General features: G+C 44.6%; 1 protein-coding gene across 1 annotated transcript in view; it reads left to right on the plus strand.

Moving 5' to 3' along the window:
* The window catches only part of LOC137320640 (solute carrier family 28 member 3-like), a 111650-nt gene extending 105230 nt beyond the window's left edge, over positions 1-6420 (plus strand). The window contains exons 17-18 of the mRNA XM_067982321.1: positions 5878-6097; positions 6295-6420. Of these exons, the coding sequence (XP_067838422.1) occupies positions 5878-6097; positions 6295-6420 (346 nt within the window). The remainder of the gene's footprint in view (positions 1-5877; positions 6098-6294) is intronic.
* The last annotated feature ends 18292 nt before the right edge of the window (positions 6421-24712 follow it).

Raw genomic sequence — 24712 nt, forward strand, 5'->3', positions numbered from 1 at the left:
ATCCTAGCCTATCCAATCTGTCACCATAGCTAAAATTCTCCAGTCCTGGCAAACCTCCTCTATACCCTCTCTAGTGCAATTACGTCCTTCCTGTAATGTGGTGACCAGAACTGTGCGCAGTACTCAAGCTGTGGCCTAACTAGTGTTTTATGCAGTTCCAGCATAACATTCCTGCTTTTATATTTTATACCTCGGCTAATAAAGGAAAGCATTCCATATGCCTTCTTAACCACCTTATCTACCTGTCCTGCTATCTTCAGGGATCTGTGGACATGCACTCCCAGGTCCCTCACTCCCACTACACCTCTCAGTATCCTCCCATTTATTGTGTATTCCCTTGCCTTGTTTGCTCTCCCTAAATGCATTACTCACACATCTCTGGATTGAACTCCATTTGCCACTTTTCTGCCAATCGGACCAGTCCATTGATATCTTCCTGCAGTCTACAGCTTTCCTCCTCACTATCAACCACATGGCCTTTCTTTGTGTCATCCGCAAATTTCTTAATCATGCTCCCTACGTTTAAGTCCAAATCGTTAATGTATACCTCAAAAAGCAAAGGACCTAGTACTGAGCCCTGCGATACCCCACTGGAAACAGCCTTCCAGCCGCAAAAACACCCATCCACCATTACCCTTTGCTTCCTGCCAATGATCCGATTTTGGATCCAATTTGCCACATTCCCTTGGATCCCATGGGCCTTTACTTTTTTGACCAATCTGCCATGTGGGACCTTGTCAAAAGCCTTGCTAAAATCCATGTAGACTACATCAATTGTGCTACCCTCATCGATCCTCCTTGTCACCTCCTTGAAAAATTCAATCAAGTTAGTCAGACACGACCTCCCCTTAACAAATCCGTGCTGACTCCTTGATTAGTCCACGCCTTTCTATGTGACAGTTTATCCTGTCCCTCAGAATTGTTTCCAGTAATTTGCCCACCACCAAGGTTAGGCTGACTGGCCTGTAATTACTTGGGTCTTTCCTTCGCTCCCTTTTTAAACAACGGTACAACATTAGCAGCTCAATTAAATCTCCTCTCAGTCTCCTTTCCAAAGAAAACAACCCCAGCCTATCCAATCTTCCTTCATAGCTAAAATTCTCCAGTTGTGGCAACATCCTTGTAAATCTCCTCTGTAGCCTCTCTAGTGCAATCACATCTTTCCCGTAATGTGGAGACCAGAACTGTACTCAGTACTCAGGTTGTGGCCTAACTAGTGTTCTATACAGTTCTAGCATAACCTCCCCGCTCTTACATTCTGTGCCTTCTTAACCACTTTATCTACCGTAAACAATTTTACAACACCAAGTTATAGTCCAGCAATTTTATTTTAAATTCACAAGCTTTCGGAGATTTTCTCCTTCCTCTACCTGTCCTGCTACCTTCAGGGATCTATGGACATGCACTCCAAAGTTCCTCTGTTCCTCTACACTTCTCAGTATTCTCCCATTTATTTTGTATTCCGTTGCCTTGTTTGCCCTCCCCAAATGCATTGAATTCCATGTGCCACTTTTCTGCCCACTTGACCAGTCCATTGATACCTTCCTGCAGTCTACAGCTTTCTTCCTCACTGTCCACCACATGGCCAATTTTTGTATCATCTGCAAACTTCTTAATCATGCCCCCTACATTTAAGTCTAAATCATTGATATGTACCACAAAGAGAATGGGACCCCACTGGAAACAGCCTTCCAGTTACAAAAGCACCTGTTGACCATTACCCTTTGCTTCTTGCCAATGAGCCAATTTTGGATCCAACTTGCCACTTTCCCTTGAATTCCATGGCTTTTACTTTTCTGACCAGTCTGCCATGTGGGACCTTGTCAAAAGCCTTGCTAAAATCCATGTAGATTACATCAAATGCGCTACCCTCATCGACCCTCCTTGTTACCTCCTCAAAAAATTCTATCAAGTTAGTCAGACACGACCTTCCCTTCGCAAATCCATGCTGACTGCCCTTAATTAATCCGTGCCTTTCTAAATGACGATTAATACTGTCCCTCAGAATTGTTTCCAATAATTTGCCCACCACCAAGATTAGGCTGACTGGCCTGTAATTACTCTGTCTAACCCTTTCTCCCTTTTTGAGCATCGATACAACGTTAGCAGTCCTCCAGTCCTCCGGCATCACACCTGAAGCCAGAGATGATTGGAAAATGATGGTCAGAGCCTCCGCTATTTCCTCCCTTGCTTCTCTTAAAAGCCTGGGATACATTTTATTTGGGCCTGGAGATTTATCTACTTTCAAAGATGCTAAACCCCTTAATATTTCCTCTCTTACTATGTTTATCCCATCCAATATTTCACAGTCCTCCTTAACTACAATGTCTGCATCGTCCCCCTCTTTTGTGAAGACAGACACAAGGTATCCATTAAGAACCATGCCCACATCTTCTGCCTCCACACACAGATTACCTTTTTAGTCTGTAATAGGTCCTACTCTTTCCTTAGTTATCCTCTTGCTCTTTATGTACAAAACATCTTTGGGTTTTCCTTGATTTTATACCTATATCTATATCTTTTTCTACTTACACAATAACATAACCTAGGGATGTAACTATATCATCCACTTGTGATTTGGACCGGATATTTGTCTCTTCCTTTCGTGTATCTCTTCAATCTCACTGACAGCGGACCGAATTAACACTAGATGAGGCAAAGTTTGGTTCAAATCGTAAGCTGCTTTATTCCACAGAAAGATGAAACATGCAGAGCGATGATCAGTGTCACTTAGTTTAATCGATACATCTTGGCTTGACTTAACAATATCAAAATAATGACATGCAACACTACAGGACTTTGGTGGTTCATTTGAACAGAATAACTCCTTTTCATCCTGTCTTACAGTCCAGGCTAGAGCCTCCTCTCCCTGCTTTATCCTTTCTTTTCAACCTTGCAGCACTTTGCTTTCTGGTTAACCTTTTGGTGTCATTTTTTAAAAAACGCCTGACTCCATTGTCAGCTTTTAATCAATACTGACTAATCCTGTCCCCTCCCCAAGAGTGGAGTCCACCACAGCCTATCTAGGCAATTCCCTCTGCTGAGTTCAAATTAATAGGGTTGTGGCAGCAGCAAGACTGTAATCATTTAGTGTAATATAAAATCATCTTTCATTTTATGACAGATGCTGGTTCAGATGTCCAGGTGGATGTAAATGATACCGTGACACTATTCAGAATAGAGCAGGGAGTTCTCCTGGTGCCCTGGACAACATTCAGCCCTCAACCAACACCACCCAGAAAGATTTTATTTGTAGCAAAAATGGAATATAGCATTTTGGATGGGAAAGAAAGGAAAGACCATTCTTTTCATAGAACATGGGGGTTGATTCTGTGAGCGGGCATTGATGGCGAGGAGTAGCACACACACCGAGTCTAGGTTGGCAAACATTGGGTCCACAGCTCATGATTTTCCATTCTTTTAATTTGTTGCAGAAACGGTGCGTGCATCTGATAAGATTCCCCGGGGTGTCTTTGACAGAGTTGTGCCATATACTGTAAACTGATCTGTAACCAAACTCCAGGGGGATGTGGCTGTCAAGGTTATTTTTGAATCTTTTATGCCTCAGGCACATTTGAAGCTCCCACAGGGTTCATTAGCAACATCGATCAATTTGCAGGGCTCAATACATCAGACAGGTTGTGACAAAAATGAAGCAATTATGTCTAGTTTTAGTTTGGTGGCTGTACCTTATTTTAGTCACAATAGATATTGGCCTTGATTTTCTGAGCCCCGTGCCATTGGCGAATCTGTCCACAGCATCGTCGACCAATAGAAAATAGGGCATGGCATCCCTAGTGCCTAAGACATCCATGCCTAATTTTCCAGACTGGAGTTTTTTAGGCAATTAGGAGGATTGCAACTGATTTTTCCCAATGCATTACCAGCTCTAGGCTATAGGAAACTAGGTCCCATGGCTGGGACCTAGTATATCTGTGTCCCAGTGGAACCCTGCTGCTATTCCCTATTCCAGCTGATTGTCATGCAGATTGCATGCCCTTTACAGAATCCGCCTAATTTTCATTTCATTGAAATTAATGGAATAAAAAAGTCAGGTTCTTAAAAGGGCATACAATCCCCGCCAGGCTAGATTACCGCTCAGGTGGTCAAGACAAAAAATCTGCCTTGATATTTCTTATTTATGTTAAGTTGTATTAAGTTGAGAGTTGCTATAACTGTTACTCTGCACTTTAACTTACTGAGGATAAAGTAAAGTCAATTCACGATTCATATTGAACCACGTCTCACTCTAGTTTTGATCAGTCCGCCTTTCAGAACATTGGAGAAGCGCATGTGAGGATACGTGCAAAGATCACAAAATCCAGTTCATATAACAAGGGGGTCTCATTGTTACATTCCCCTGTGTTACACATTTATCAGGGAAGTGAGAATCACTATGTTAGCAAGGAGAGACAGTTTCATCACTTTTCCTGTGGAACAGAGGCTGCTAAAAATTTCAGGTCTGTAATAGATAATTATTTTGGATTCAGCATCGCTAGTCCCTCCCATAAGCAGACTCTGCACCCCTTACCAGCAGGAGTTTACCGTTACTGCCTGTTACAAATTTCGGGTATTCCATAGGTATTCTCTTTTTTAACAGGGCTGTTCACTCTCATAAGCAGACCCCACATCTCTTCTGTTCAGAAGTTTGCTTATCCTGCCCATTATCTAATTATATGATAGTGTAATTTGGGGTGTAAGAGTAGGACCTTATGGTGTTCTTCGCTTGTGCCCTCGCTTGCGCTTCTCCAATCTTTTGGTAAGATGAACTAATTAACACTTTAGTTAGATGAACCCAGATACGAATTGTTGAGTTACTTTATTTCATAGACAGCAAATGAGTGTACAGAGTAATGCTTGTAACTAAATCTCACTTACTGCAACTAACTTCAGTTCCCTTCTCGTGAACAAAAAAAATAATAAACCATGCAGCCCTATCCCAGTGGGTTAAATACACTTGCTTTTAGTCCAATGTAGCAGTAAATTAGAAAGGCGCACACTGGGCTTGGACACCCCTTCTTAAGGTAATTCGCTTGCAGCTTGCATGCCTCCCTTTCAGCAGACCTCACAAACTGGGTCTTTGTTCTGTTGTTTCCTGTCCCGCAGAAAGTTGGGGCTTGGCTCATGACCCCCCCGCTCTTGTCCGTGGGTTGGCTAGAAGAGTTTGACAAAGGGGTTCACACCTGAAACACCAATGTGTCTGTTCTCTCCACAGATGCTGCTGACCTGCTTAGTGTTTCCAGCATTTTCTGGTTTTGTTCAAATTTCCAGCTTCTGTAGTATTTTGCTGTTTGTTTGAGCTGGTAATCAAGCCTGCTACCACTCCACCTCCCTTTGAAACTAGCCTCTTGCAAAGCTCACTAGGAAACTTATATTCCAACCCGAAGGTGCGAATGTTTGCTGGGAGTGCATGAGATGAGATAATGGGGTAAATTTTAACCCCCAAGAACGGTAGAGTTGGGGCAGGTGGGCAGTAAAAATACTCCGTTTTCGGATCAGGACCGCATCCAAGCTCCCACGCACCCACTTCCGGGTTTGTTTCGGTGCGTTTGGATGCGTGAGCGCTTCTGAAACCTGGAAGTACCGTCCGATATTTAAAGGGCCAGTTTAGGTATTTAAAGTACTTAGTGCTATTAACTTTTTGCGTATTGAGTTACACAAACCATTTTAGCTTCTCCTGAACATGTTTCCCATGGCCTCTGAAACACGCCATGGAAACGGAAGCGTGTTGCAGCCGACCCTCATTTGGACATTTAAACCAGTGATTGACACGTGAATAAAAGGTGAATTTTTGCAGCAGGGCAATCAGTTCTCTCAGGCAAACCTTTGGCTGGGAGTTCTTTGTGTTTAGACTGAGATTTCTTTGTTCACACTCAGAATTCTTGTGTTCGACAAATTTACCTACATTTTGGAGCCTCTCAAACTGACATCAGGAAGGGGAGTGCAATGGATTTGTTCTACAGTACATCTGAGGAGGAGGCACATCACCATCCGTGGCAAGCATAGTGTGCAGTTCTGGGAGTTGCAGGTGCACAAGACAGAGGTGCAGAACAAGAATCTGCAGAAGAGCAGAGAGGGGACCAATGGAGGGACCAAGGTCGCAGGAGGCACTACCCACATGAGACGGTGTACAGGCAGAGGCTGAGCTTCCTGGACCTCTCTGAGGAGCAGTGTCTATACTGGCTCAGATTGAGTCATGCAGAGCTGCTCCCGGCTGGACCTGCTGGCTACGCATTGCCCGTTGCACTCAAAGTAACCACTCCCCTCTATTTCTTCTCCTTCGGATCCTTCCAGGGTGCCACCGGTGCCATCTCCAGGGTCTCTCAGTCGTTTGTGCAAAAGTATAAATTACAGGCCATGGATGGCTTGTTTGCCAGGGCATCAGACTACGCCAACTTCCCCTGCAACGACATCAGCTAGACTGAGAGGGCAGTGGATTTCAACTCTCTCGCTGGCTTCCCACGGGTGCAGGGCATAATTTGTTGCACACATGTAGCAATCTGAGGACCTATACATGAGCCAGGATGGTTCATCAACCGAAAGGGATATCACTCCATCAACACGCAGCTGGTTTGCGACCACCGGAAGAGATTTCTGCAGGTGTGTGCCAAATTCCTTGGCAGCTGCCATGATTCCTTCATTTTGCATGAGTCCAATACCCTGGCCCTCTTCCACGCACAAGATAGACTTAAGGGCTTGCTCGTTGGAGACAAGGGATACCCCCTTCAGACATAGCTCATAACACCTGTGAGAAACCCCACCAAAGAGGCACAGCATCGGTACAACGACTGTCACTTCACCACTAGGTCTGTCATTGAACAAGCCATAGGAATGCTGAAGATGCGCTTCAGGTGCCTGGATCGATCTGGGGGAGCCCTTCAGTACTCACCAGCGAGGTTGTGCAGAATAATAGCTCCAAATCGCTCATGAAGCATCCGCATCTGCCAGCAACATTGAAGAGGACAAGGAGGAGGAAGATGGGCAACCCATCGCCAGAGCAACGGCTGTTCATGATGCCCGGGAGTCACTCATATCTAATAAGTTCTCATAAGGAGATCTGCAAACTAAAGATAGTGAAGTATTCAGACTGCCTGGAACAACCCCACCACCAACACCAACCGCCCCTCCCACCTCCGCTTGCACAAAACAGTCTTTCAACCACGTGTACACCCATTGTAAACGCACCCATTGGGTGGCATCAAGTCTCGGCGTTCATGATGAAGCATATGAAAGGGCGCTTTCGCAAAAGGGACTCGAGAATGGACAAGACGTGGCAGTGGTGGTGACAATTATAACATTTAATGTGCAAAAAATAAATATAAATGAAAAACATGACATTTCGTCAGACACCCTTGTGCATACCCTTGGTGATTACAAAATCTTAGCCTTCCTCTTCCTACTGCTTCTACGTGGTGAATCCTCTGTGGCTTTAGCAGAGGTAATGGCAAGTTGCTCAGGTTTCTGCCCTGACTGCTTAGATGCTCTTGGCCTATGACTTCTGGATTTCAGAGCCCGTGGGTGGATTCATTTGTGAGCCGTGCTTGAAGCTCAATGGAGTCTGCTATTCTCTCCATCGCAGACATTTGCTATTGTGGATTGTGTGCGTGGCCCGTTTTCCAGTACCTCGCAAAGGTGCAGCTGTATCTCTTATCATTCTCATTCTCAACGATGGCCCCCGGGGTTCAGCATCTGCGTCTAGCTGAGCAGCACTTGGAGATGAGTGCGCCCCCCCCACCGCTGATGCGGACTCTCTACAGCTGCATTTGCCACCAGAATCTGCTTGTGTACGTTTGTGAGTGGTGAATCACCAGGTGACAACCCATCTATTTGCTTAACAGGACCCACCGAAGTGCCAGTATCTGCTGTTAAAAAATCCATATGCTAGTACGGAGATTCCTTTCAGTTAATCCGAACTGGCACCAAATTGGTTAGAGAATTGAGGTCTTTATTGTTCACAGACAGCGTTCGATCATTTTATATAACAATCATTGAGCAGTAACTAACAGTCTTAAATAAGCACGATATTACCCGTCTAGCGACTGGACAGGCGACGCGGATGGCCCATTCCTAGTTGTTCCTCGGAGAGTTAAACAGGGTTAGGCCGAAGCCAGCATTAACACCCCCTGGAAACATCTAACACCTCCTCTGACTGTGGGGCTTCTGGCTAAAAGCCAGTCTTTATATACCCTAATGCTGCCTGAGGAATGTGCAATTCTGCACGTATTGTTTGCAGTGGTGGGTTAGATAATAGTATCAATTCTCATTTTCTTATCTGGGCAAGAGTGGTTAAAATATTCCTGGAATCAGTGCAAAGGTCATCCTGCAACCGGTACCATTTTCACAGAAGCAGAACGAAGGTTCTCCAAAATAGTTGACTTAGGCAGCTTCCCGCGGGTTTGCAGCTTTCCTGTTTAAATAGAAGCAGAGAAAATAGCTGACTCAGGCAATTTCCTGAGGCTCTGCAGCTTTTCTGTTATCCTGTTTGACAAACCTATTGGAGTTCTTTGAGGATGCAACTAGTACCTCTTATCATTCTCATTCTCAACGATGGCCCCCGAGGTTCAGCATCTGCGTCTAGCTGAGCAGATAAGGGGGAACCAGTGAATGTGGTGTATTTGGATTTTCAGATGGCTTTCGATAAGGTCCCACACAGGAGGTTGGTGAACAAAGTTAGAGCACATGGAATTGGGGGTAATATACTAGCATGGATTTGAGAATTGGTTAACAGACAGAGAGTAGGAATAAACGGGTCTTTTTCAGGTTGGCAGACTGTGACTAGTGGGGTACCGCAGGGATCGGTGCTTGGGCCCCAGCTATTCACAATCTATATCAATGATTTGGATGAGGGGACCAAATGTAATATTTCCAAGTTTGCTGATGACACAAAACTAGGTGGGAATGTGAGTTGTGAGTTGTGAGGAGGATGCAAAGAGGCTTCAAGGGGATATAGACAGGCTAAGTGAGTGGGCAAGAACATGGCAGATGGAATATAATGTGGAAAAATGTGAAGTTATCCACTTTAGTAGGAAAAACTGAAATGCAGGGTACTTTTTAAATGGAGAGAGATTGGGAAATGTTGATGTTCAAAGGGACCTGGGTGTCCTTGTACATGAGTCACTGAAAGCTAACATGCAGGTGTAGCAAGCAATTAGGAAGGCAAATGGTATGTTGGCCTTTATTACAAGACGATTTGAGTACAGGAGTAAAGATGTCTTACTCAATTAAATAGGGCCTCAGTGAGACTGCACCTAGAGTATTGTGCATAATTTTGGTCTCCTTACCTAAGAAAGGATATACTTGCATAGAGGGAGTGCAACGAGGTTCACCAGACTGATTCCTGGGATGGCGGGATTCTCATATGAGGAGAGATTGAGTAGACTAGGTCTGTATTCTCTAGAGTTTACAAAAATGAGAGATGATCTCATTGAAACATACAAAATTATTTCAGGGCTCGACAGGGTAGATGCAAGGAGGATGTTTCCCCTGGCTGGGGAGTCTAGAACCAGGGGTCACAATCTCAGAATAAGAAATAGGCCACTTAGGACTGAGATGAGGAGAAATTTCTTCACTCAGAGGGTGTGAATCTTTGGAATTCTCTACCCCAGAGGGCTGTGGAGGCTCAGTCATTGAGTACATTCAAATCAGAGATCGATAGATTTCTAGATATCAAGGGATATGGGGATAGTGCAGGAAAATGGCATTGAGGTAGAAGGTGAGCTATGATCTTGTTGAATTGGCGGACCAGGCTTGAGGGGCCAGATGGCCTACTCCTGCTCCTATTTCTTATGTTCTTATCTTACCACATTGTTCTGTTAGAAGGGTCAGTGGTTTTCCATGCTGCTGCTTCATTATACTTTGCCCACTGCCTGGTTTGCTACTTGATCTTAGTTTTTAATCCGTTTACAGCTGATTTCATATTTAATAGATTCTTAGCTTATTTGATAGATTCTTACACTGCGCTGGTGCATGGTTGGATATGATGTGACGGTGTGCCCTCAGAGGAATGGAGCTCCTCTGAGGAATCGCCTCTTCCATGGTGCGTGCCTCCTTATCAATCCTTGAAAACTCTGGAAGAGAAGATAAAGCAATATTAACAATCATTACGGAAGTTAGTTTCCAATGAGCATACAGAGGTGTGCAACAGGTCAATCATTGATCACATCAATTCATGATTTGTATGAAGGATGTTAAAGTTCTGTCACCAGCCGTTTGTGGGTTGCCAGTCTCGCCATCTCCGAAGGCCAGGCATTCAACCATGCAGCTGAGCTCCAACGCTGCCTCCTCCTCCTCTGTCAGAGGCACTATCAAAATCCATGGTTGCAACGGCCCTTTAAATACTCCAGTTCCCAGCACATAATTTGGGTGTGCAGTACGTCCACTGTGCAGCTTAGAGTCGCGAAACCCAGAAGTTACATTAAAGACCTTCAATTGAGTCATGATTGCTTGAGCCAATGCATGTAAATTTTTTCCGGGTTTCCCACATGACTATTAACCCACCCCCTCTGAGTTCCCGCCGCCATGTTAAAATTATGCCAAATGACTCCTCAATTGTTCCCAACGTCAGGGGTAACAGTCTAGACGAAAGGTCATCAACCTGAAATGTTAACCGTTAACTTTGTTTCTCTCTGAACAATGCTGCCTGATCTGCTGAGTATTTCCAGCATTTTCTGTTTCCATTTCAGATTTCCAGCATCCGCAGTATTTTGCTTTTGTAACAGCTTAGACGACTGGTTTATTAAGATACCAATATCCTCTCTGTCCTGGAGGCTCCATGCTGGAGGATTTCTAACCTTGATGAAATCTCTTCAATTAAAAATGAACCCAAATAGTTACGCAAGATAAGGGCTCATGGGGTTGGAGGTAACATATTAGCAAACAGAGAGTAGGGATCAACGGGTCATTTTCAGGTTGGCAGGCTGTAACTAGTGGGGTGCTGCAAGGATCAGTGCTTGGGCCTCAGCTATTTACAATCTATATTAATGACTTGGATGAAGGGACCGAGTGTAATGTATCCAAGTTTGCTGACAATGCAAAGCTAGGTGGGAAAGTAGGCTGTGAGGAGGACAGAGAGTCTGCAAAGGGATATAGACAGGTGAAGTGAGTGGACAAGAAGGTGGCAGATGGAGTATAATGTGGGGAAATGTGAGGTTATTTACTTTGGTAGGAAGAATAAAAAACAGAATATTTTTTAAATGGTGAGAAACTAAATGTTGGTGTCCAGAGAGACTTGGGTGTCCTGGTACAAGAAACACAAAAAGTTAGCATGCAGGTACAGCAAGCAATTAGGAAATCAAATGGAATGTTGGCCTTTATTGCAAGGGGGTTGGAGTACAAAAGTAAGGAAGTCTTACTACAGTTGTACAGGGTTTTGGTGAGACCTCACCTGGAGTACTGTATACAGTTTTGGTCTCCTTATCTAAGGAAGGATATACTTGCCTTAGAGGCAGTGCAACGAAGGTTCACTAGATTAATTTCTGGGATGAGAGGATTGTCCTATGAGGAGAGGTTGAGTAGAATGGGCCTATACTCTCTGGAGTTTAGAAGAATGAAAGGCGATCGCATTGAAACATATAAGATTCTGAGGGGGCTTGACAGGGTAGAGGCTGAGATGTTGTTTCCTCTAGCTGGAGAATCTAGAATGAGAGGGCATAGTCGCAAGATAACGGGTTGGCCATTTAAGACTGAGATGAGGAGAAATTTCTTCACTGAGAGGGTTGTGAATCTTTGGAATTCTCTACCCCAGAGGGATGTGGATGCTCAGTCGTTGAGTATATTCAAGGCTGAGATAGATAAAGTTTTGGACTCTAGGGGAATCAAGGGATATGGAGATCAGGCAGGAAACTGGAGTTGAGGTTGAAGATCAGCCATGATCTGATTGAATGGCAAAGCAGGCTCGAGGGGCTGTATGGCCTTCACCTGCTCCTATTTCTTATGTTCTTATCAACCCCTTAACATTAAACATATCCAAATCTTTTCTCCGGAAAAATGGTCAAAAATCACGAAATGCGATACTACCCAATGGCTAGTCATACGATACCTAACCTGGGAGGTCGTAACAATGAAACTCTTTGTTATGTGAATTGGAAACTATCATCTCGCATGTGCCATCACATGTGTTTCTCCTATCTTTCAGAAGGCGGACTGATGAACGCTGTAGTAAGATGAGTCCAATTATAAGGTTAATTTATTCTCCATATACGCTGCTTATGCCATTTCACTGGGGTTCCGCTGGTTTCCCACTGTAGTTACAGTATTATCCCCGCAGAATCTCAGGGCCATGATGTTTAGCCTGGACCTGCCTGCTTTCTTGCCCGTGTGAGGTTGCTGGAGGTGTGTCATCAGCAACGTTATCCAGACCTGTTCCACACATGCCTTCAAGAGGAAAGTGCCGAGATGGAATAAAGCGATTCCTCAGAGGATCTCATTCCTTCTGAGGGTGCACCGTCACATGATATACAGCCATGCACCAGTGCAGATTCTGGCACTTTGGTGGGTCATGTTAGACAGTTAGTTGGGTTGATTCACCACTCAATTGTGCATGAGCAGACACTGGTGGCAGGGGCAGCAGTGGAGAGTCCGCATTGGGGATTCTCCACAGCTGCCCCGCTCCAAGCTCTGCTCAGTTGGACACAGACGCTGAACCCCGGTGGATATTGTTGAGAATGAGAATGATAGAGATATAGCTGCACCTTTGCGAGGTACTGGAAAACGTGCCAAACACACTTTCCACAACAGCGGAGAAGGTGGAGGAGTCCAACTCCATCGCTAGTGGATTGGTGGTGTAGGTAAGTGCTGGAATGTCTGCGATGGAGAGAATGGTAGCCTCCATTGAGTTTCGAGCACGACTGTCAAATGAGTCCATGCAGGTCATGACAATGGCTGTGCGGACTCTGGATGCCAACATGTTTGTACCCTTAAACAGGCAGACAGATATTTTAGCCGTGGCCTTACAACGCGGCATATGGGGTGATATTCTTTTCAGTTTATGAACAGTCCAGGCTCAGGTGGAGGTCCTCGGATTGCTACATGTGTGCAATCAATTGCGCCCTGCACCCATGGGAAGCCAGCCAGAGAGTGGAAGCCCTCTGCCCTCTTAGTGTGGCTGATGTCGTCGCGGGGGAAATTCACGTAGTCGGATGCCTTGGCAAACAAGCCATCCATCACCTGTCGTATACACTTACATGCAGATGACTGAGACATCCTGGAGATGTTACCGGTGGCGATCTGGAAGGATCCGGAGACGAAGAAATTGAGGGCATTGGTGACTTTAACTGTGATGGGCAATGCATGGCCACCAGGTCCAGTCGGGAGCAGCTCTTACATACGTACAGCACAGAAACAGGCCAACAGGTCAATGCCGGTGTTTATGCTCCACACGAGCCTCCTCCCTTCCTACTTCATCTAACCCTATCAGCATATCCTCTATTTCTTTCTCCCTCGTGTTTATCTAGCTTCCCCTTAAATGCATTTATGCTAGTCGCCTCAACTACCCCTTGTGGTAGCGCTTCCACATTCTAACCATTCTCTGGGTAAAGAAGTTTCTCCTGAATTCCCTATTGGATTTATTTATGGCCCCTAGTTTTGATCTTCCCTGCAAGTGGAAACATCCTCTTTCATAAACTTATAGACTTCTATTAGGTCACCCCTCAGTCTTCCCTTAACTAGAGAAATGAGCCCCAGCCTGCTCAATTTTTCCTGATAGGTATAACCTCTCAGTTCTGGTATCATCCTAGTAAATCTTTTTTGCACCTTCTCCAGTGCCTCTATATCCTTTTTATAATATGGAGAGTAGAACTGTTCACAGTACTCCAAGTACTCCAAGTGTGGTCTAACCAAGATTCCATACAAGTTTAACATAACTTCTCTGCTTTTCAATTCTATCCCTCTAGAAATGAGCCCCAGTGCTTGGTTTGTTTTTTAATGGCCTTATTACTTTTAGTGATTTGTGTATCTATACCCCCAGATCTCTCTGCTCCTCTACCCCATTTAGACTCTTATTATCCAAGCAGTGGCCCCCTTATACTTCCTACCAAAATGTAATACCTCACACTTATCTATATTGAAATTCATTTGCCAATTATACGCCCATTCTGCAAGTTTATTAATGTCTTTCTGTATTTTGTCGCAGTCCTCCTCTGTATTAACTCCCCAATTTGGTGTTGTCTGTACATTTTGAAATTGTACTTCCAATTCTGGAACCCACATCATTTATGTAAATGGTGAACAGCAGCACCGATCCTTGGGAACACCACGACAAAGGGTACTCTGTTGGTTGCGTCCCGTGTTAGTCTCCTGAGGAGGTCTATGCGATTTTTTGCTGTGGCCCGTCGGAACTGTCGATCGATGAGTCGAGCGTCATATCCCGTTCTTACTAGGGCGTCTTTCAGCGTCTGTAGGTGTCCATCGCGTTCCTCCTCGTCTGAGCAGACCTCCTCAGGAGACTAACATGGGACGCAACCAACAGAGTACCCTTTGTCGTCCAGTACTTCCCCAGAGCGGAGAAACTACGCCATGTTCTCCGCAGCCTTCAACATGTCATCAATGAGGACAAGCACCTCGCTATGGCCATCCCCACACCTCCACTACTCGCCTTTAAACAGCCACCCAACCTCAAACAGACCATCGTTCGCAGCAAATTACCTAGCTTTCAAGAGAACAGCGTCCACGACACCACACAACCCTGCCACGGTAACCTCTGCAAGACGTGCCAGATCATCGACACAGATACCACCATCACACGAGAGGACACCACCCACCAGGTGCATGGTTCATACTCCTGTGACTCGGCCAACGTTGTCTACCTCATACGTTGCAGGAAAGGATGCCCCAGAGCATGGTACATTGGCGAGACCATGCAGACGCTGCGACAACGGATGAACGGACACCGCGCAACAATCGCCAAACAGGAGGGTTCCCTCCCAGTCGGGGAACACTTCAGCAGTCATGGACATTCATCCACCGACCTTCGGGTAAGCGTACTCCAAGGCGGCCTTCGAGACACACGACAACGCAAAATCGTCGAGCAGAAATTGATAGCCAAGTTCCGCACCCATGAGGACGGCCTCAACCGGGATCTTGGGTTCATGTCACGCTACACGTTACCCCACCAGCGAACAAATGTTATCTGTTTTTAATATAACGGGTCAGTTGCTGTCTTTTCTATGTTTCTACCTCTCTATCTCTGTTTTTTTTTGTTTGTTGTTTTTTTTGGTGATTTGTATATTCTGAGACCTGGCAGGTAACACCTGTCTGTCTACACACTGATTGCCTTGGCAACGGGCAGTTGAAAAAACTGTCTGTAATCAACAAGCATTGTTCTGTGAATTATAAATGCGATTTCATTTTGAGGATTTCATTTTCACATCGTTCACCTGACGAAGGAGGAAGCCTCCGAAAGCTTGTGAATTTAAAATAAAATTGCTGGACTATAACTTGGTGTTGTAAAATTGTTTACAATTGTCAACCCCAGTCCATCACCGGCATCTCCACATCCTGAGATAATGAAGCAGTCTGTGCCCGCTTGCAGCAAGACCTGGACAACATCCAGGCTTGGGTTGATAAGTGGCAAGTAACATTCGCGCCAGACAAGTGCCAGGCAATGACCATCTCCATCAAGAGAGAGAGTCTGACCACCTCCCATTGACATTCAACGGCATTACCATCGCCGAATCCCCCACCATCAACATCCTGGGGGTCACCATTGACCAGAAACTTAACTGGACCAGCCATATAAATACTGTGGCTACAAGAGCAGGTCAGAGGCTAGGTATTCTGCGGCGAGTGACTCACCTCCCGCCTTTCCACCAGCTACAAGGCACAAGTCAGGAGTGTGATGGAATACTCTCCACTTGCCTGGATGAGTGCAGCTCCAACAATACTCAAGAAGCTCGATACCATCCAGGACAAAGCAGCCCACTTGATTGGCACCCCATCCACCACCCTAAACATTCACTCCCTTCACCACCGGCGCACTGTGGCTGCAGTGTGTACCATCCACAGGATGCACTGCAGCAACTCACCAAGGCTTCTTCGACAGCACCTCCCAAACCCGCGACCTCTAACACCTAGAAGGACAAGAGCAGCAGGCACATGGGAACAACACCACCTGCACGTTCCCCTCCAAGTCACACACCATCCCAATTTGGAAATATATCGCCGTTCCTTCATCGTTGCTGGTTCAAAATCCTGGAACTCCCTTCCTAACAGCACTGTGGGAGAACCTTCACCACATGGACTGCAACGGTTCAAGAAGGCAGCTCACCACCACCTTCTCGAGGGCAATTAGGGATGGGCAATAAATGCTGGCCTCGCTAGCGACGCCCACATCCCATGAACGAATAAAAAAAAGCTCCACATGCTCTGACCTTAGTCATGGGTCTACTATGCGATTGGAAGCCTTTTAAAAATCCAAATATATTGCATCTACTGCATTTACCTTGTCTACCCTTTCTAATACTTCTTCAAAAAATTCAATAAGGTTGGTCAAGCATGACCTTCCATTTTGAAATCCATGCTGACTATTCTTAATTGTATTTTTGGTTTCTAGATGTTTTTCAATTACATCTTTGAGTAAGGATTCCATTATCTTTCCTACCACCGACGTTAAGCTAATTTGTCTATAGTTCCTTGGACTGATTGCATCTCTCTTTTTAAATGTAGGAATAACACTAGCTGTGCGCCAGTCCTCTGGCACTATTCCCTTTTCTAATTAATTTTTATATATACGTAATAGTGCCTCTGCCATCTCTTCCCTAACTTTTAAATGTGCGGATGCAATCCATCGGGTCCAGGGGTTTTAGCCTCTCTGATTATTGTATCAATTATTTCCTCCCTTTCTATCTTAAATGTCTTTATATCTTTTTTGATCTCTTCTTCTAATGCCATGCCCACCATGTTAGTCTCCCTGGTAAATACTGAGGCAAAGTAGTAATTTAATATTTCTGTCATTTCGCTGTCATTATCTGAGTTTACGTGCGTAATCCTTAGTGGCCCTATCCCTAACCTGATTTTTCTTGTTATTTATGTGTCTGTAGAATACTTTACTGTTTCTTTTTATGTTCCTTGATAATTTAATTTTGTAGTTTCTCTTTGCCTTCCTAAATGTTTTTTTTAAATAAACTTCTTTCCTAACCTTTTCGTATTCCCTTTTGTCTTCCTCTCCTTTGTGGTCTATGAACTTAATGTATGCCTTTTACTTTAGTTTCAATTTTGCCCTTATTTCTTTATTCATCCATGGTGTATCATTACAGGCTTTTTAGTGGGATATATTTCTCCTGGACTCTATTGATCACTGTTTTAAATGTTCCTGAAGGAGGCTGCAGATGTCTGTGACCACCTACCGACTCAACCTTAGCCTCTGAGAGGTCCAGAAAGCTCAGCATCTGCCTGTGGACCCTTTCACGTGGGTAGTCCTCCTGCAACCTTGGCCCCTCCGTTGGTCCCCTCTCTGCTCTTCTCCAGGTCCTTGTAGTGCACCTCTGTCTTGTGCAACTGCAGATCCAAGAATTGCACGACATGCCAGCCGCAGATGGTGATGTGCCTCCTCCTCAGATGTACTGTGGAATAGATCCATTGTGCCCCCCATCCTGATCTTGACAGTTTGAGGGGGTCCAAAATGTAGGTAAATTTGTCTGAACACAAGAATTCTCAGTCTCAACAAAGAAATCTCAGTCTAAACACAAAGAATTCCCAGCCAAACATTTGTCTGAGAGAACTGAGTGCCCAGCTGCAATACCTCACCTTTTATTGAGATGTGTCAATCACTGGTTTAAAGGGCCAAATGAGCTTCGGCTGCAACTCACCCCCATTTCAATGGCGTGTTTCAGAAGCCACGGGAGACATGTTCAGGAGTAATTAAATCCATTTTTGTTGCAGAATTCACAAAATGTTAAGTACCTAAAGTGTTTCAACAACCTGAATTGGCCGTTTAAATATCAGCCCACTGGCTTTAAGTGGAGACGGGACTTCCGGTTTTCTGTTGTGTGCGTGCATCCTAACGCCCCTGGTTTAAACCTGGAAGTGTGCGCCTTGGAGCTGGGATGCGGTCCCACAACAAAAAGCTGCTACTTTAACCTCCCAACCATCCCCAACCCACCTGTTCTTGGGGGTTAAAGTTACCCTTATGGCGTTTCTACTGGGCGCAGCCTCAGCATTTTCATTGACCTGCATGACAACTGACCAGACAACAGCAATGAGATTGTAGAGCTCCCTATCAAATGCTTTCTGCATGTGATTGGCAAATCTACCCAAGGAGGAGGAGGAGAGGACCTTTTGAAAATTGGTGCCATAAATGGTCTCTGCTATGTTCAATATGCAGATTTCCCCGGGATGGAGTCAGGAGCTCATTCTAGGACAGGTAGAAATTCCACCCCGTCCCACCCCCAAAGTTTGGCCCTAATATCTCTGCAGACTCAAGGGCCCCGCTTTTAACTCCCCTTGCCTGGTGGAAACTGGGCAGGAGGGCAGTTAAAATGAGAGCATTCACTTATCCCCTCTGAATTCCCTTTGTGTCCCAATGTTAACCTGTTCTTTAGAGCAGACGAGCGGGACACGCACAGGAAGAAAGCACGGTCCTTCTTGAAATATGCTTCCGGATCCGATTGCAATATTAGTTGGAGGCCTGAGCGGGAGAGCAGCAACGGCTTCCCTGTCAGGCCAGACCTGCCAGGAGATGGATCATGGGCCAAAAGAGGCTCAGCCAGGTAAGTTTTGAAATTTAATTTTAGGTTTCCTTGTGGGCCAAGAGGAGCAGAAGTGCTCCTCTGGGCCTCACGAGGAAGCCTTGGGCTTCCCTTGCCCCGGCCTTCGGCTCAGCCTGATCCTTCCAGAGCCCATCCCTCAATTGTTTGCCAGGGACCATTACCACAGGTCCCTGGCTGCGGCCTCCTGTCACTGAAATCTTGCTCCCACCCGCCGTCCAAGTAGTGGATCTGGCCGGGTTCGGGTCGGATTCCAGGAAAATTTTGGGAAATGAAGCCTGGTCGTTAATGTTGGCTGGGCCTCCACATCCCCGGACTCTCCGCCCTCTTCGGGGCTCACGTGCACTATACTCACCCTCCCTTTAAGGGACCTAACGCCTGTTTCAGGCCCCCATCAAAAGATTTGTTTTGCCCCCTGGCTGCACTCTGGAAAACCAGGTCTACATGCAGTGAACAAGTGCTCCTTAAAAGGGACTGCCTGTTAGGCCACAACCAACAAAATAAGATTTTAGAACCTACTTACCTCATTGTGGTGCTAGATGGAGCATGAGCCGTACACCGATTTCCTCAACCCTTCTCCCCGCCGATTACCGCTGCTACCTCTCGACTTGGTCGTCCCCTCTTTCCTAGTTGGTCCTGCCTTCCTCACTTACCCAAGGGCCACTGTGATGCTAAGCTTCTTTCGCACTTTGCTGTGAGCTACCTGTTGCTCTTGGCAGCTCGCCGGCTCAATGTAAACGAGGCCTGAGGCCCAATTTTGGGGGCAGTTCAAGCCTCACCATTCAGATGCTGGAATTGATCAAAAAGTTGGCACGTCTGACTTTCTAGACCCACATTTGAATTGATTAACCAAACAAATATACTCGCAGCATGTGACATCTGGTAGCATATTTTTTGGGAAGTAATAAATCTGTTGGGGCTTTGATGCTTTTCCACATCTATTTTTGTCAATGCTTTTTTTCCACTTATTTGTCATCTGCCTTAATCTTTCAGTGGTAAGTTTTTGATCTCAACGTGCCTGATGTAGAGCTTTGCACACCGGAAGCTCATGAGAAATCGGGTGCCTGCTGTCACGATTTTAGAGCATAAGAACATAAGAAATAGGAGCAGGAGTAGGCCATATGGCCCCTCAAGCCTGCTCTGCCATTTAATAAGATCATGGCTGATCTTCTACCTCAATTCCACTTTCCCGCCCTATCCCCATATCCCTTGATTCCCTTAGTGTCTAAAAATCTATCGATCTCAGTCTTGAATATACTCAACGACTGAGCATCCACAGCCCTCTGGGGTAGAGAATTCAAAAGATTCACAACCCTCTGAGTGAAGAAATTTTTCCTCATCTTGGTCCTAAATGGCTGACCCCTTAATTTGAGACTATGACCCCTAGTTCTAGACTCTCTATTTTCTATTTGTTCTGTCCGAGTGTGCAAAGCTCTGTGCCAAGAGGGCCTATCATTATTTATTAATGGTTATTCTCCAGTAACCAGTGAGTATTCCAGTATCAAACTTTCTGCTTGCCATATACACTTTTTTACTGTTTTCGCTGTCCAACTTCAACAAATGCTTCTTACAATTTTTTTAAAACTAAGGTTTATTACCCCTAAAACTAATGCATTGTAAATGTATTTGTTCGGTTAATTGATTCTGGCAAATTAATTCCACTCTGCATTGAAAGATGGGCAGTTTTGTGCTGTTAATTGGGAAATTAGAGAAAACTACCCAAAATAATTCTTCATAGTACTCTTATAGCCAGCAGAGGGGTTTCCTGTCAGTCTCTTCTGAATTGGAAGAGGTGAAAGAGAAATGTGCAAGTGTGCAACTTGTTTACGGGGATTAAAAAACAATATATTTTTTTTAATTACATGGGATTTTGGAATTTTTAATGTGATTTTGGCGATTGTATTCCTCAATTCTGTCATGCCTTGGAGATGTGTTAATCTACTGGAATGGCAATTGGTTATACCTGTTTTCTGGTCCATAACAAGCAGTACACCGATAGTGGACTGTGCGGCCTGAATTGGTCCTTGGGCCTCATTAACATTATTTGGTCGAGTTGCCTCCATAGGCAGCTTGTGCATTTTACTAAGATAAATATCTGGCCACTTGCCTCGCAGGCTTTTAAAATTTATTTTGATTTAAACTTACCTGTTGGTGGAAGCTGCTTCTTAGACTGCGGTGGCCAATGAAGAATCCTGAGCAGAGGAGGCCTGGCACCCGCTCCACTCATCAGAAACCAATTTCTCAAAGGGGTCCTTAAACAGGGATTTGGCCCCTCCTTCAGATATGCAAGGGGCCTAACGCCAATTTTAGATGGTTGCCCGGGATGCCTGACAAAATTAGCAGTGGCTTCTACGCATGTGCAGATTCAGTGCGGGCCATCCCAGTGCTAAATTTGTCATTGTTGCGTCCGTTTTACGCCCCAAAAATGGGTGCAATGCATGCCAATTTCTACCCGACTGTGCCTTAATTGATTGATATTTAACATTATAAAGGATGCTTCACTGAGACTTACAGGCTTTGTTTATTTTAAATAGGAATATTATATACAACTCCAACTGACACTCTTGCGGTTTGCAACATGTTTCTGGAGAATTCTTTCAATATGTCAAGCTTGCCAAAAAAGAGTCCACTTCTCACTGATTGTTGCATGGATCTTTTCCACAAGTATGTGAGCTTTTTACCATTTTCATGATGCTGAATGTCTAAACCTTTACAAAACCATTCTTTACGAATTAATAGATTGCATAAGAAACAGCCATTACGTGCATTAACAACAAGGGAAGTTAGAATACTTTTGGGTGATCAAGGTGAAGGAATATTTTGGGTGTGAACTGAGAGAGAGATACCTGACTGTGAAGAGTGTGAACGGAATGTGCACGCACACGCATACACGCACACGGTGTGAAGAGATTTGATGAATGAATCAGTACCATCTCTTTCATAGTGATATTCCTAGGTGCTACCAGCTAATTTGAGCAGGAATAACAGAGAGTTAAGTGCATGTCTCCTGTTTGACCTTTCAACTGGGCATTGGACAGAACCCAGAGGGAACAAAAGCTATATTTTTTAAAATGGCTGGGGGGAGGGAAAATTGAAAATAAGGAAATAAAAATGGAGATTGAATGGAAATTATTCAAATGCACAGCATGTCAGTCTGCATTAGAAAGAGAAAGATAGGCTACTGCTTTAGGTGGGACCCTTCATCAGAATTTTGGTCCCATCCAAAACATTAAAGAAAGAACTTGCATTTCTATAGCGCCTTTCACGACATCAGGGCAACCTAAAGCGCTACACAGCCAATGAAGAACTTTTGAAGTGTAGTCACTGTTGTAATGTAGGAAAATGCAGCACCAAATGCTGGAATAGAATTAATCACACCATAATAGATACAATTATTTTGTTAGGCCATTGAAGACGTGGTAACAATTGCTTAATGTACTCCCGGACAACAATAAGAGTAATTGGCTCACCTCAAACCCCCTCAGTTTCAGTGGCTGTAGCCTATACCTTTAAGCTTCTGCCAATTCACTTTGTTTTAAAACACAACGCTTATATATAACTCATTTCCAAATCATCTCTGTGAAAAGGAAAAGAAAGATCAAAAATCCCAAGATGTGACAGTGCTTAGATTTTAAGGGCCAGGAGTGAACATAAGAAATAGGAGCAGGAGTAGGCCAATCGGCCCCTCGAGCCTGCTCCGCCATTCAATAAGATCATGGCTGATCTGATCCTAACCTCAAATCTAAATTCATGTCCAATTTCCTGCCCGCTCCCTGTCACCCCTAATTCCCTTTACTTCTAGGAAACTGTCGATTTCTGTTTTAAATTTATTTAATGATGTAGCTTCCACAGCTTCCTGGGGCAGCAAATTCCACAGACCTACTACCCTCTGAGTGAAGAAGTTTCTCCTCATTTCAGTTTTGAAAGAGCAGCCCCTTATTCTAAGATTATGCCCCCTCGTTCTAGTTTCACCCATCCTTGGGAACACCCTTACCGCATCCACCCGATCAAGCCCCTTCACAATCTTATATGTTTCAATAAGATCGCCTCTCATTCTTCTGAACTCCAATGAGTAGAGTCCCAATCTACTCAACCTCTCCTCATATGTCCGCCCCCTCATCCCCGGGATTAACCGAGTGAACCTTCTTTGTACTGCCTCAAGAGCAAGTATGTCTTTTCTTAAGTATGGACACCAAAACTGTATGCAGTATTCCAGGTGCGGTCTCACCAATACCTTATATAACTGCAGCAATACCTCCCTGTTTTTATATTCTATCCCCCTAGCAATAAAAGCCAACATTCCATTGGCCTTCTTGATCACCTGCTGCACCTGCATACTAACCTTTTGATTTTCTTGCACTAGGACCCCCAAATCCAATGTAGGAACAGAGAGACCTGGGGGTTCATGTACACAAATCTTTAAAGGTGGCAGGACAAGTTGATGAGGCTGTTAAAAAAGCATACGGGATTCTTGGCTTGATAAATAGAGGCGTAAGAGTACAGAAGTAAAGAAGTTATGCTAAATCTTTATAAATCAATGGTTAGGCCTCAGTTGGAACATTTGTTCAATTTTGGGCACCACACTTTAGGAAGGATGTCAAGACATTGAAGAGGGTGCAGAGAAGAATGTACCAGGGATGAGGGACTTCAGTTATGTAGAGAGACTGAAGAAGCTGGGATAGTTCTTCTTTGAACAGGGAAGGTTAACGGGAGATTTAATAGTAGGCGTTGAAAATTATGAAGGGTTTGATAGAGTAGACAGGGAGAAACTGTTTCTACTGGCAGTAGGATCAATAACCAGAGGACACAGATTTACGATAATTGCCAAATGAACCAGGGGGAGGTGAGAATTATTAAAAATATAAATGCAGCAAGTTGTTATGATCTGGGATGTACTACCGGAAAGGGTGATGGAAGCAGATTCAATAGTAACTTTCAAAAGGGAATTAGATATATACTTGAAAAGGAAAAATTCGCTGGGCTATAGGGAAAGAGCAGGGGAGTGGGACTATTTGGATAGCTCTTTCAAAGGGCTGGCACAGGCACAATTTGCTGAATGGCCTCCTTCTTTGCTGTAAGATTCTATGATGTGGAGATGCCGGTGATGGACTGGGGTTGACAAATGTAAGGAATCTTACAACACCAGGTTATAGTCCAACTGTTTTATTTGAAAATCACAAGCTTTCGGAGGCTTTCTCCTTCGTCAGGTGAGCGAGTGTGGGATTCCCTGGAAGGATATCGCATTTATAGTCAGAGAACAATACCTGGTGATTACCTGGTGTTGTAAGATTCCTTACATTTGTAAGATTCTATGATAGCCCCACTTCTTCACTTGGTCAGCTGGAGTTTGACATGCACAGAAATTCATTACCTTAATTTTTTTCAAACTAAGGTTTCTGTTTGCTCAATACAGACAGCACATTCTCTTCCCAAAGGGACACACACACCTCACTCATCTAAGTTCAGAGAACTTAGGTACTGGTTGGCTTCAGCCAAGGTTTAGGGATCACCTAGTGTGTGCAGGGACACTGCAGGAATTTAAACAGTTAAAATTACTGTACCTGCATTGTACATTGGTAAGCTTCCCACTACTTGCCAGCTAGCACCACCCTACCTGTTAGAGCATTGGCTTGCAGAATTATTTGGAGCCAAGTGGAAAGAATTCCAGTTCCCAGTGACAATTTACCCCTCCATATCCAAGTAATTAGCCAGGCTGGCTGGTCAATCATCAACAGTGTCCTGGAGTTCTGCCAACCTGCTATTCCAAGGAGAATAGTAGTTGGTTATTGGACAACTGACAATTGTGGGTTTAAGTCCTCATGAGATGGATAACAGATATCGGGAACTCCTCATAAGCTGCTTGGTGAGTGCGTTGCTACCATCATGCTCAGCACTGAATGGACACATACCACACACACCCCATTAAATGTAATTCTTCCAGTTGGAGGTGCAGCTCTCCAGGAGCAACTAATTGATTTGCAGGAAGTCAATCATGGTAGGCATCGTAGCCTGGA

This window comes from Heptranchias perlo, chromosome 4 (genome assembly GCF_035084215.1).
Source record: "Heptranchias perlo isolate sHepPer1 chromosome 4, sHepPer1.hap1, whole genome shotgun sequence".
Taxonomy (NCBI): domain Eukaryota; kingdom Metazoa; phylum Chordata; class Chondrichthyes; order Hexanchiformes; family Hexanchidae; genus Heptranchias; species Heptranchias perlo.